The sequence below is a fragment of the Oryzias latipes genome, chromosome 17, assembly GCF_002234675.1.
Source record: "Oryzias latipes chromosome 17, ASM223467v1".
Lineage (NCBI taxonomy): Eukaryota > Metazoa > Chordata > Actinopteri > Beloniformes > Adrianichthyidae > Oryzias > Oryzias latipes.
Genome location: NC_019875.2, coordinates 4,749,233 through 4,763,563, shown reverse-complemented (window position 1 = coordinate 4,763,563; position 14,331 = coordinate 4,749,233). Strand labels below are relative to the sequence as shown.

Sequence of the window (14,331 nt, the reverse complement as noted above, 5' to 3'; positions counted from 1 at the left end):
ATTTCATTCAAAATCAATGTTTTGAGCTTTTAAGTATTTTATAAAGTTCATTTCTCACTAAAAACATCCCCAAAGTGGAATTTTGATCCATTTGTGCATTTCTGAGTATTCCTCTAAAAACCTGTTTTTTGAGCAGCATCCACCAAAACAGGCAAGTCCTCAAATTATGACATCACAAAGTGAGGAACAGCCCCTTCCAGGAGTATGCACTGCCAGCCCCGTCCCCAGGCTAACACACACGCCCACTTTCCCCGGGGAGCTAGCGGTGATCAGCTAAACTCTTTCCTTATATATAAACAATGTGGACATCCATCTGTACAAAAATTCAGATGTTGTTTGTTTTCTTGGGAGAAATGCAGACACTACTGAGGCCGACTCTAGGATGATGTCATAACATGGGCGGCATCCACAAGGAGTGAAAGGCGGGGCCTCAGAGATCGAGTCGTCTTACTTCTTGTAGGAAAATGAGCTGCAAAAATAACTTGTATTTAATAAAAATTGTGTTCTTTAGTGTACCAAGGGTGATCAAATATATAAATGGATATTGTTTACTATAAAAGGCTTAAGAATTGCATAAAATAGGCCCTTTAAAGACCCACTCAGATGATAATTGTGTTTTTAACATGTTCTTGTGGCATTTTTCTCATGGAGGACACATACAAAGATAATTGGTCTTAATATAAATTTTGTTAGTATTTCTTAATTCAAATCACTGTAAATCAGAAGCAAAAAAAAGAAAACGTTTGAAAAGCTTGGAAGTGTGATATAGTTCCTACAACAGCATCCCACAAACGTCCTGCTCTGCTCCATTCTGATGCATCCACTGTCAGACAACGTCTTTGTTTTCCACGTCTGAGCTGGAATCTGGATGGCGCCGGTATTGCTCGCCATTTTTGTTGTACCGCTAATGTTAGGTTGTGAGGGGCTGTAAGCAATTGTGTCGCATTGCCACATAATAAATAAGGTTGACATTTTACTGTTGGGAAAAGACAGTGATTGCATTCCAAATTAGTCATAAGCATCATTAATGGTCCAGTGTTTCATTTTTTTGTCACCATATGAGCACATCATAATAGTTATTTTTATGTATTTGTGTGTAGACTAGCCTTATGTTGTAAAGAATAGTGTATATTGTGAAAAGAACTACAAATATGGCGGCCTTTCTGCCGGTCTCTCAGGTGGCCGATTATGGCCAATGATGGCCCAAAAAGGGAGGAAACGGAGCCAAGCGAGGGAGAAACAAACAGACGCCATTGTTGGGATGGATTAATGCACAACGGATGTTTCTCTGGACGCATCGTTGGGGTGTTTACCGGCACTTCCTGCCGCGCATCAGGTCTACCCTTTGATCAGATAGTCGTACGTTAACCGACTCAACGAGCCGGTAAGAAGCCGTTGTCCATCGGAATGTGGACGAAGCGTTACATTTGAGACGGCTTTGTCCTAAGAAACAAAAGACGCCAAAGAAACTCTTAAAGAACTGAGAGTAAATAATATAAAGACTGGCTGTATTTGGGGGGCGGTTTGAACCAAAGGTGATGTTTTTGTATATATCTGTGTATATTTCAACAGTAACAAAGTAACTAAAGAGACATAATTTAGTCACGTTGGAGTTGTTCGTGTAAATAGAAAAAAAACAAACAAGCAAGCACATACTGTAAAGAAGGAAGGAGATCCCTGATTTTGTTGTTGTAATTACTCTCATTTAATGTCGAGTGTTACAAGCGGGAGGGAGTGTAAAGAAAGGGATGATGGGAAACGAGGGCAGGCTTACTCCGTGCCCATAGTGTCGCCCACACCTCAGAGGTGAATTTCTAACGAGCTCCAGCCGATCTGCAGAAACTTTGTCCTAAAAAACGACAGTGTTTTTGTGATTTGGGCTAAAAACGGCATCATCATCATTAAAAGACGACTGGGAACGTTTTGCTAATCGATCAGAAGTTGATCCGAATGGGACAATGTGATTTTTTTACATCTTCAGGTATCATTTCTGTCTCTCACATTCCAGCTCCTTGTCCAGCAGAGCTGCAGAAAAAAAGTCCTCACCGGTTTATGGAGCAGCGAGCGAGCGCCAAACATCTCCTTTACAAATGACGATTTTCTCTGTTTTTTAGTACTACTGCTCCTCTCACAGCGCTGAGCAGACGAAGCAAAAGCCTCATCAGACGTGAAAAAAACAGCGACAACAACGCCACGTAAAATAACCACGAAGCAACACGACACGTGCCAGGCCAGAGTTTGAGGGAACTTTTATACAACCCTGTCTGACATATCCAGGTCACGCTCTGGGAGGAATGACTCATGAGGAACACGTTGGAGGACGCGCTTCAGGTTAGAGGGAGGTCCACAAACCTGGACTGTTGGCCGTCATCTGCATCAGCAGCGCCATCTGTTTGCGTTCTGACAGAGGATAGCCAAACAACAGGTTGGATGCCTGGGACCTCTTGTTCCCAGCCTCCTTCTTCACCTTCTTCTTATCTGGTCCATCTTTCTCTGCAAAACAACCAAAAGGTCAAAGATTTTAGAGGTCACTTTCAAAATAAGTATGACAAAAGCTAACGTCATCACCAAGGAAAAACTATTTCTTCCTCCTCTTGTATCTGTAGGCCACGCAGAGAAACAGATGACAAGCATGAGGTTGAAAAGAAAGAAAGAAGAAAAAAGGAGGACAAAAAAGAGAGACAGCAGGAGAAAAATAAAAAGGACAGCATTCTCTTAAGCCAACCAAGTGCAGACGGCACTCCACCGGCTCCCCAGCCTCGGTCTCTGATCGGTCAGTTCTTACTAAACACAGACATGCGGAGCTGACAGAGCGGCGGGGACACAGAAGGTGAGTCCACGCGCACGTGCATGTGTGCTTGCAGCAGAGCGGTGGCGCAGAGTGGGTGACGTGGGGCGGAGGATCGGGCTGCAGCAGTTACCTGCGTATATCCTGCAGGGAGCCACTAATCTCTCTCCCCAGGTCTCACTCGAATGGCCTGGGTCTGAGTCATCTACAGTGCAAAGCAGAGAGGATGGGAAGGGGGGAGAGGAGGGACGGAAGAAGGGTGGGAAAGCACTGCATTAACGCTCACGCCCTCACACCCTCCTCGTTGCACATTATACCCCACAACAGCCAGCCACAGCAGCACACTCGCACTCCTCGCCGCCACACACAATGAGTCACGGCAAGACGGGAGATGACGTCCAATCCGGGCTGGTCTGTGGAGCCGTTATGCAGCTTCCTCCTAAAGCTGCAGGACCCGGGCTGCTGGAAGGTAAAGCCGCCCTGAAAGCTAGTTTAGAACACATCAATTACACCAAAGCAAGCATCTTTCTGCTGCTGGAACGATGACAGCTATGATCGCCCCGCAGACGACATCAAGCACCAGACCTGTTCCTGGATCTAAACACGTGCTCCGTTTATTGTCATTCAGGCTGTTTATCTTCTGTCTGATGTCCACAGACCGTTGCACTCCTAACTAAATGCCGGCTGCAGATGACACTAATGAAAGACTGGGATTAAGACGGCTGTAATTTGCTTCTGTTCAGGAACTAAAACAGGAAGCTTCTCCCACCTAAATGAAGTTTCACAGAAAAGGGAGGAACATTTCTAGAAATGAAGTAAATCGATCATCGAGGAACGTAATTATTGATTTTGAACTTTTCTTCAACTTGTGAAGGTCTACATAAAGGAATCTCAGTAGCAAAAATATTCATTGGGCTGCAAAGAACCCCAAAAAATCTGCTAATATTTAAATTTTTACCTTGAACCGTCATGTAAAGTTACTTCAGCCTGATCTGTACCCACATGCTGAGCTGTGAGATAAAACCGCAGATGTGTGACCATAGCTTCAGCAGCAGAAAACGTGTTTTTTTTTCAACGCAACGTTTTCAAAGCCTGGTGAGAGTACGTCACAACGAGCTGGTTCCATTGATTGAATACTCATCAGTCAGCAACCTGTTCTGGCATTGTGAGGATGCTAGTTGACCGAAGGAGCAGGTTTAGTTTCCCAGCAGGTGGTGTGCTTTTACCAGCTACGTTTTATTTCTAGGCAGCGCTGCGATCTCGCCCCCTTCTGGCCAAAGGGGAGTGATGCATTCGGTTCAAGAACCGGACACACTAAGTAACTGATGGTTAATAAACAGGGGAGATAACCATCTGCAGATGTTACATTTTTACACCGTTTGCATTTATTGGTGATGACGATGCAGGTCAGTTTTACATCTACAGTGGTGTAAAACGTCTGAAGATTTAAGACTACAGTCACATATCCCAAAATGTCACCACGCGGAGACCTAAATACAAGTTTTTCAGAAAAATCGGCAGCTGGTCGCGCGGTGGCGTTTGTAATCGGGAGGCGGCCGCCGCATTTTTACACGCCGCGCGGCGGCCGGCGAGGGTCCAAGAAAATGTTACATTTAAACAGCCTGATAATTGACTTGGTGGAGGGTCTGCAGGGTCCCTAAAAGCTTCTGATGATTGGCTGATTTCAGACTGGGACCCCCACCCCACTGCCACCGTCCGATTGGTAGAAATCCTACGCTAGCAGCGCGGGCACCCGACGAAGGCTGTTGACATGGGCCGGGTACCCGGCAATGACCAGACGACAATCTGGCAAATTCTGGCCACCGTAGGCCCAAAAGGGGAGACAGCATTGATGCCGCACAAAACTCATCATGGTGCTGATGGCACCACAGCGACTCCCAGACCTGCATATTGCCGAATTGCAGTTGATGCTGAGAAAAACATGAAGAATAAACATTGGGCTTTCTTTGCTGGCGTGAGGAAGTATATGCACTTTTCATATACTTCCCCGTCAGCTGTCAGCCGGTGGCTCTTGACGGCCACCGTCAGGAGACATTCACATATCGTCCAATCAGAGCCGCTGCCACCGCCCTGTGGCTTTCCAGCTGTCGCCCAATTTCATACAGGCGTCCTACCCACATGGCTGATTGACGCCTTCCGTATTCATGACCACGCCAACGATTTTTCAAACATTTGTTTTTTTTTAAATGGCAGCAGCTTAACTTGGCACGGTGGCGGTTGTATATGTGACCGTAGCACAAGGCATAAAACAGTCAATTTAAATAAATAACATACAGCAACTCTACAGAGAAAATGTGTTTTTTTCCTCAGTCAGCTTTAGTTTGTGTACTGTAAAATATGCTTTTGGTTAACTTGGTCAAACAACAAAACACCACTTAGAAAACCCATGAATTTGAATTGCAGATGAAGTTTTTCTGCATTACTGCCCATCAGATTTTACTGTTTAGTGTGGCTGAAACTACAGGCTCAAATCTTAAAGGAAACGACACACGACTGGAATAAAAATGTCTCAGTGAGTCTTAATCCATCCAACAGCTGCTACAAACATTAACCCCAATACAAGTAAACCAGCAAAAAACTTAAACTCATTGTTCCCCAATCAGTCAGTCATACAACCAGAATGATTTCCAAATAAGAAGACAAAGGAAATTTATGATCAAAGTGATTTGCTTTTTATATCACACAGCATACAGAGAGAAACTTAGAGCTCCCAGAAATATCCCCTAACTTTTCTTCAATGATCTCAATGTGTGCTTGTTCGCTGATTTTTCCTTCGGTTTCTGTTGTTACTGAATATAACATTTGAGATAAAATGATATCATTTCCACCTGATGGGCTTTAAGAGCTCATGAAAAGGCTGCCATTGTTTCAGATGCTGTTAAGTTGGATACATTGGTGAATGAAGATCAACACTTGACATCAACAGCTTTAATGGACTAGGCCTCATAGGGAAAGCTGCAGTAAACTTAAGCCAGTGTGGGATTTAAACACACACTGTTTATCCTGTTGTGAGTTTGACCTACTGAGAAGTCTGCAAACAGGCAGTTTAGCAGTCACCAGGGGGCAGTGTGAGGGCATGGCAGAGAGCCAGCAGCATGGCAGCTTTGGAGGGGGGGGAGCAGGGAGGAACCTAACAATCCTCACCAGTGTCTGAGTCCCGCTCCTCTGTCCGGGGCGGACTTGCAGTGAAGGAGAGCTTGCGCTTCATGGAAGATTTGGCTTTTCCTTCCTTCCCCAGTAATTCACTCCGGTCCAATTTGGGAGTTTTGGTGAACGGAGACAACTTGTCTTTGCTCTGTTAGAAAGGATGATGGCAGAAACACAGGAAGAGAGAGCAGACAATGTTAGAACGTGTCTGGAAATGTGTGTCTGTGTGTGAACATTACAGGGATCCTGACCTTACATAAACTGTAAGCTAACTAGTCTAACAAGAAAGGAAATGGCTGAACAAAGCAAACAAACACATCTTTCCTGGGTGGAACCAGAGCCTGCTAAAACATGACACAGATGACATTAGACACAGGCTTTTGTCACAGGTTCCTGCCAAGAGGAAAACACTAGAAGCAACGGTTAATCATTTGGGTAATGCAGTGTGAGGGTCCTGTTAGACGTATAAATACTTCCAAGAACATTTAAATACTGAACTCCCAGAAGGTAAAACAACAAATGTACTTTTAAATCTTAAAAAGGTAAAGTTTGGAGGAGTTCAATATTAAAAAAGGCTGCATGTTGCATGACAGTGAACATCAATGCAACAGGTCAAGACAACTATAACAAGAGATCAAAACAAAACACCAGCATCTGTGATTTCTTTTCTTAATGTCTATTATTTACTTGGGTTTTGCACCCTGATCTGCAGACAAAACGCCTTTAGCACCTTTACTTTTAGTGAGCTGCACTTAGATGCAGTAAAATCCATTTTTGGCAGGAAGAAAATGTCTGCAATGTGCTGCTTCTTTGATCTCAGAGAAGCTAAGAGCCAGCTGTGAAAGCTGAAGGATCTGGAACTGTTGCAAGGATGTGTAGTCCTTCTGATTTAGAAAAAAGAAAACTACCCAGACTATCTGTCCTTTTCGCAGGGAAGAATAATGCTATTGGTGCAACAATAATGAAGAGCATCTCAAAGAAAAGTCCTTTGAGTCCTTTTTGGGAAAACATGCAACTGCCAGTGAGATATATTAAAAGGAAAACAACAAGCAGCACAAATAGTTTTTTATGACACATAGAGAAAAGACAAGATTAAAAGGCCTATATCATGCAGAATCAGTTTTTTGAGGTCAGAAGTGTTTTATAATGTTTATTCCTCTCAAAAACAACCCCAAAGTGGTATTTTAATCCGTTAACGCATTACTGCGTATTCCTCTAAAAACCTGCTCTCTAAGCAGCAGCCCCTTCCAACCCACCAAAACAGCCAGGTCCTCAAATTGTGACATCACAAAGTGAGGAACAGCCCCTTCCAGGAAGAGTCTGTGCTGCCAGCCCCGCCTCCAGGCTAACACACACGCCCACTTTCTCCGTGGAGCAAGCAGTGATCGGCTAAACTCTTTTCCTATTATATGAACAAAATGCGCATCCATCTTTGGAAACGTTCAGGTGTTGTTTGCTTTTGTGTGTGGAAAAAATACAATGACGCTGCAGAGGCCGGCTCTGGGATGACCACATGAAATGGGCGGCATCCACAAGGCAGAGATCGAATCGTCTTATTTCCGGATAGAGAAATGAACTGCAAAAAGGACTCATATTTCACATATTTCATTAAAAAAAATTGTTCTTTTGTATGCAAAAGGTAATATGTGATCATAAATATGGATATAGTTTATTCTGAAAGGCTTAATAAAAGCATGGTACAGGCCTTTTAATGCAACTAAATATATAAATACAGTATTGGTTTAAGTTTTTTTTATTCCACTATATAAGAATAACTGCCTCTTCTGATCTCTGTGAAGTATTTAAAATGCTTTAACAAAAGATACAAACAAGAATTCGTCATTCAGAGAAGGGGAAACAGCTCAAATCCTGTTTTTCTCTGAAACTGGATGAGTTTGCTGACGTACCTTCTTCCCCGCCTGCTTATCCACCATGGCTCCATCTCGGTCGCTCCCAGGTTTGGCCATGGTGCGACACCTGACTAGCTTAGACGGCTACAGCACAGTCGGCTCATCATGCACCTGAAAAGAGAAAACGGCAAAGATAAAGATCTAGGCTCTGTTGCATCTCTGTCAACAGATGACTAAGCTCGCAATTCGTGCAGACACTAGCACAGGACAGATGAGGGTTTTAGGGACTTAAAATAAAACCATTTCCCCACCTAAACTATGAGCAGGGTGAAACTTTCAGTCTGTGGAAAAGACATTTGACCTAAAGAGGGAAAATATGTAATTAGGGATTTTCCTTGTAGTCCTCCAGGTTGACATTAAAGCAGTCAGAAAAGTCAGAAAACAATTCAATGAGGCAGCATGAACCACAGCTTTAGGGACTCTCAGTGTTGGACGGAAAACGTCCCCCAGAACAGTCGTCACTCCAGCCTAGTCATCACTTGAACCATCCTCTCTGATGTGGTTTGTGACTGACAGTTGAGTGAATAGGAACAATGTGGGCGTCTGCAGTGCCCGGATAAAGTGTGACCATCTCCCCACAAAGACAGCCTGACATGCATCCCTTATGATGTCACACGGTGGCCCTGGATGGAGCAGGAAAGGCCTCTCATTGGTCTATAAGCTGCCTTCAAACAGGAACAACAAAGACTAAGAGGCACAGCTTCATGAGCACACTTGAAATTTAGATTATTTCAAAGAACAGACGCGTTTGGAGATTTCATAGCTACAAAATGTAAAGAAGCAGAAATTCAAAAGTAGTGAACAACAATGGTCAATTTCATCAATCATTCCTGAGTAACCAACATACCATTAGCTCGTCCAATTTAGGTAAATACTATTTCATAAATATTTACTGAGGAATTAAATATTTGATCCCTAGATGATTTAGTAAGAAACTGAAGTCTGTCAACTGGTTGGCTCAACAGTGAGGGATGGAAAATAACAAAGAAAATAAAGAAATCCACTTTGAAGAATTTATATACATTTAATTGCGATTCATTGAGGGAAATAACTATTTGAACCCCTAGTAACCATTAAAGAGTTGTAGTTCACACAGACACCTGTTTGAACTAATCACCTGTGGAAAAGACGCCTGTCCACAGAACCAAACTCTCCAACATGGAAAGACTAACAAGCTTTCGGTGGATTTAAGGGAGAAGATTGTAGACCTGCACAAGACCAGAATGGACTACAAAACCATCAGCAAGAAGCTGGAGGGTAAGATAACAACTGTTGGTGCAACTGGGCCAAAATACAAGAACCTGACCACAAATCCACCTTCAGGTTTGGGGTTCCAAACCAGATCTGACCTGGTGGGGTTTCTGTGATCACGAGTGATCAAAAGTGAGCAATGGGCCTAAAGCCACACGGCAGGAGTTTCTTGATGATCTCAAAGCAGCTGGAACCACAGCCACCAGGAAAACCCATTGGTGATACTTTACCACATTATGGTGTAACATCTTGCAGAGCTAGCAAAGTCCTTCTGCCTACGAAGGCACATGTGCAGGCCTGCCTGAAGTTTGACACTGAACACCTTCCTGATGTAGAGAGGGATTGGGAGGAGGTACTGTGGTCAGATCAGAACGACATGGAGCTCTTCAGCATCAACTCAACCCATCGTGTTTGGAGATAGAGAATTGCTGTCTATGACCCCATCCTCACTGCCAAGCATGGAGGTGGAAACATTATGGTATGGGGTGTTTTTCTCTACAGGGCTACTTCCCCGTGTGGATGGGAGGATGGGCGGAGCCATGTAGCATAAAATCCTAAGTAAAAAACCTCCTTCCCTTCACCAGGAGGCTACAAATGGGTGGTGGAAGCAAACAACCAAGACAACCAAGGAATGGCTAAAGAAGGTCGTGGAGCGGCCTAGCCAGTCTCTGGACCTCAGTCCTATAGAAAACCTGTGGAGCTAAAGCTCAGAGTTGCCAAGCAACAGCCACCAAACTTCAATGGTTTAGAAGTCATTTGCAATTAAGAGTGGACCAAAATTTCTCCTAACATGTGCAGAAACCTGCCCATCAATTGCAAGAAGCCTCTGGCCACGACTGATAAGGACTTTGCCACAAAGCACCAAGTCTTTCCACCAAGAAGGTTCAAATACTTATTTTCCTCAATGATAAAATTCTTCAAAATCAGCATTTCTTTCCTCAACTGTATTTATATAATGTAAAAGACAGTGAAGCAGACATTTCTTCAGTGCATAGTATTGATGGACAAAAAACTAGTAAGAAAACAAAAATTACTACAACTCATTTTCCCATTAAATCAAAACTGGATCTAGATATTGTTCAAAGATTTATTTAAAAACTTGAACATAACTCTAAAGTTGACATTCTTTTATGCTGCATAATTAAAACTGATTTGGTTTAATGACAGTGGAAATAAATATTTTTAGTCATAAACTATAGTAGACATGAATGATAACAAATACATCAACCAAAACAATGAGCACAGCCCTAAACACATCCTACTGTGGTGGTTGAACTGATTCAAAGAAAAGGTAGACCAAAAAATTCCAAGAAGAACATGTGCAAACAACATTTTAGGGGTAAGAACCAATGATTTATGTTTAGAACCCAAGTCCAGCTGGTTTAATCTTACTTCTTCAACTCCCACTCCAATCATATTTTAATGTATTTTCAAAGCGTTTCCAGGGAACTTTTAAACATTATTATGCCATTTTAGGCAAAAAACCTGTGTCGATTTTTTAGGACAGTTTCCACAAAGCAGCAGTTCATAAGTAATTCACCTCCGAGTTGTTGGCTGGACTGTTGGCACGTAAGTAAGTAGTTGCTGCTAAGTGTACGCCTCTGCTGATTTCCCAACATTCCCCTATACACCCTCTCCCGCTAGCCAGCCACTCGTATCCACAAGCTAACATTACCAGTGCTTAAAAATTGGGGAGCAATATTGGAGCTATCCAGTCGTACAGTTTAGATCCAAATTCCAGCTCAGACGAGGAAAACAAAGACGTTCATTGACCTATTTGTCTGCAGGTGGATGATCAGAATGAATCAGAGCGGGGAGCCTTTGACCAACCTATCACATTTGTGGTCGCTGTCTGTGAGTAAAGTAGTCGCTGGCTACTTCTTGATGAACAAAAGTTTCATTTAATGCCTCTCAGAAAATAATCTGTGTATGCGGGCTCTGAAACCAACACTCGCTACTTGCCAGCATTTTTTTCTGTTTGGCGAGCAAAAGTTAGAAGGATACTCGGCAAAAATGTTTGAAATGATGTATTTGGTTGTTTTGATATTTGTTCATGTATCTCAAGTTATATCGTCATCGCAATATTGATCACTGATATTGCAAATCGCGAGTTTTCCTCATATCGTGCAGCCCTACCTTGGGCATTTTGTGTGACTAAGTCAACCCCTCACACCTCCGGCGCTCTGGTCGTAGCCTCCTAATTTTTCCTTAGTAGCCTCCTACCCAAAGAACTTTGCCCCTGTATATGTCCTACATCAGAGAAAAATGCTACAAGAACATGTTTAAAACACCAAAAACTCCAGTTTCACTTAAGAATTTTTAAGGAAACTGTTAGAAAAAACAGACCAACCGTGTTAGGATTTTTTCTAATTTGAGTTTGTCATGGAGGCTGCACGGTGGCACAGAGGTTAATGCCTAGCAGCGTGAAGACCCTGGTTCAAATCCTACCAGGGGCCTTTCTGTGTGGTTTGTTGTTCTCTCCGGGCATGTGTGGGTTTTCCCCGGGCACTCCGGCTTCTTCCCACAGTCCAAAAACATGCTTCATAGGTTGACTGGTTACTTTACAGCAGGGGTTCTCAAAGTGCGGCCCGGGGGCCGATAGCGGCCCACGGGAAGATTTTTTGTGGCCCTCAATAAGAGAACCAGAGCAGGTTCCTTTGAGGAAAAACCTGTTGGCGAGATGAAAAGGCTCTTTCAAGCTAAGTGGACAAATGAATATTTTGTCATACCTCATGGGCTAGATAAAGTCCTGTGCCTTATTTGCAACCAGGTAAATGCAATGTTCAAAGAATTCAATATTAATCGTCACTATGTTACAAATCATAAAAACTGACAAATTTACCGGTGAGGAGCGCAACAATAAGCTCCAACAACAACAAGGAGGCTATGCTGCACAGCAGATGTTTACAAAAGTGGCTAAATCCAGTGAAACTGTGACAGAAGCAGCGTAGCAAGTCCTTCAGTGACGGGGAGTTTGGAAAAGAATGTAAGCTGAAAGTAGCTGACATGGTTAGTCCAGAGCAAAAGAAAAGTTTAAAGAAATAAGTCTATCAATCAATCAAACTTTATTTATAAAGCACTTTTCATATAAAAGTATAACACAAAGTGCTTTACATTAAAACAAAACAAAATAATATAAAAACAAGCATGAAAATTAAAATAAACAAGCACAAAAATAAACAAATAAACATAAAAATAGGGCCCCCCTCCCCATACCTACACAACCCCCCAGTTGTTTCACATCTCCCACCACCTCACTGATGGGGAAAGACAATGAGTTATGAGAAATAGGCTGAGCACGAAAACAAGATGTTGGAAACACTGATAATTGGAACCTCCCCCTCTCTGAACAGCCGCATAATCAGCCAAATGCAGCATCACAGGCGGGGACCGCTCCACCACAGCTAAGCGGTGATGCAGGTTCCCATCCAGAGCTGCAGTGGCTGTTCAGCCACTGCAGCTCTGGATGGGAACCTCTCCCTCTCCCTGCAGTGCAGAGGGAGAGGTCCCAAATGAGGAAGCACCGGAAAATAAATGAATAAAAAATGACAAAGAGAATGAAGTAAACATATTGATAAAAGCAATAAAAAATAAAACATTGAAATAAGGTAAATTAAAATTAAAATAACACTAAAATCTAGTGTAAGTTCATAAAACAAGATAAAATAGATAAAAATAAATAAATAAAACAAATAAATAAATAAATAAATAGTGGTAGTAACAAAAATTAGCTGAAAGCCAGGTTAAACAGATAGTTCTTTAGCCTTTTCTTAAAAACGTCAATGCTCTCTGCGGCTCTCAGGTCCTCTGGCAGACTGTTCCATAAACGGGGGCCATAGTGTTGAAAAGATGCTTCTCCGATGATACAATTACTAGACGAGTAGAAGATGTGGGCAGCAACCTCCAATCCCAACTAGGAAAACATCTGGAGGGCCTGGTTAACTGTATAAATGACACTTGGTCATTTAAGTTATTAAAAACGACTTTCTGTTTATCCATTTTTTTCCCCACCAAAATTTGCCCACAGTCCAATGTCGAATTCTTCATTTGGCCCTCTACTAAAACTTTGAGAACCCCGGATTTACAGAGAGCCGGGACAAACTCCAGCAACCCCGTGACCCCAAAAGGGACATAGTGGATTAAGAAAATGGATGGATGGAGTTTCTACAAAACATGCTTTTCAGGTTCTTATGAAAATCTTCAAAATTTTACATCAATACTAAATTTAAATAAAACTGTCGACTTTTCCTGTTTCAGTTAATAATTTTTTGAAAAGGTCAACAAAAACATTCATCCATAGATGTCGTGTAGTGTAAATGCAGTCAGCTGGACTTGTTTTATCCAAAAGAGAAATGTGTTAACAGGTGTAATTCTCCCCCACAGCAGACCTGCTGCTCTGTTGAGGTCAGTGAGAGGTCTGTCATTAGTCAGCAGATAAGCAGAATGCAGCTACAAATGCCATTCAGAGAAAAGAGGAGCCGAGCTGCCCACAGCCACCGGAGCTCAAACTCTCCGATCTGGGCATTAAAGCGGCGGGGACGCGTTGGGACCAGACCAGGAAACAAACACCGACAGAACTCCGATCTGGCCCAGAGACAGTCGAAGAGGGTGTGACTATAATTACCGAGGTATTTGGGCACCCGCCAGTTGGCATTTCCATTCAGAGTTTCATGAGTGGCTCAGGGATGAAAAGACCTGGCGAGCTCTGCCGTTAACCTCGGGCCGTTTCAAGTCTACATCAAACCCCGCCTTAATGACTGCTTTAGTTCAGAGTCGACACGGCCAACAGAAGTGATGGCACACCGCTACCTTAAACGCAGAGCTTCGTTAACACAAACGGCAGTTGGACAAATATGGAAATGGAATTAAAAAAAGGGATGTGACACAACAGAGAATTGATTACATACATCATGTCTAAAATAATTCAGTTGCCAAGGAAAAGATGGCAAAGACAGAAAAACTGATGGAATATCAATTTATAATCATTGATTATGAAAGAGAGCAGAACACAAAGATCGCTGTACAAGTAAAAAACGGACAGGATTTGATTCATTATAAAGCAGCAAATACATTTTTGTTAAAAACAGCTTTATTATTAAATTGCATCATTGCTTGTTTAACGATACTTTTAATAAACTGAGTTTTTTTGAAATTCCAATAACTGTTTGGCTGTTTTGCGCAACTAAAAGAACTAACATCTACTAAAGATTTATT

At 42.5% G+C, this 14,331-nt stretch overlaps 1 protein-coding gene across 2 annotated transcripts in view; it reads right to left on the bottom strand.

Annotated features, from left to right (window-relative positions):
* Positions 1 to 14,331, bottom strand: part of ankrd12 (ankyrin repeat domain 12) — a 42,605-nt gene that overhangs the window by 12,370 nt on the left and 15,904 nt on the right. Inside the window, exons 2-5 of one of the 2 annotated variants that reach the window (XM_023965343.1) lie at positions 7,864 to 7,977; positions 5,954 to 6,104; positions 2,922 to 2,993; positions 2,353 to 2,493 (exon numbers count right to left, since the gene is read on the bottom strand). In XM_023965343.1, the coding sequence (XP_023821111.1) occupies positions 2,353 to 2,493; positions 2,922 to 2,993; positions 5,954 to 6,104; positions 7,864 to 7,923 (424 nt within the window). In that variant the 5' untranslated portion in view covers positions 7,924 to 7,977. The remainder of the gene's footprint in view (positions 1 to 2,352; positions 2,494 to 2,921; positions 2,994 to 5,953; positions 6,105 to 7,863; positions 7,978 to 14,331) is intronic. The other variant, XM_023965345.1, reaches the window with a different exon arrangement.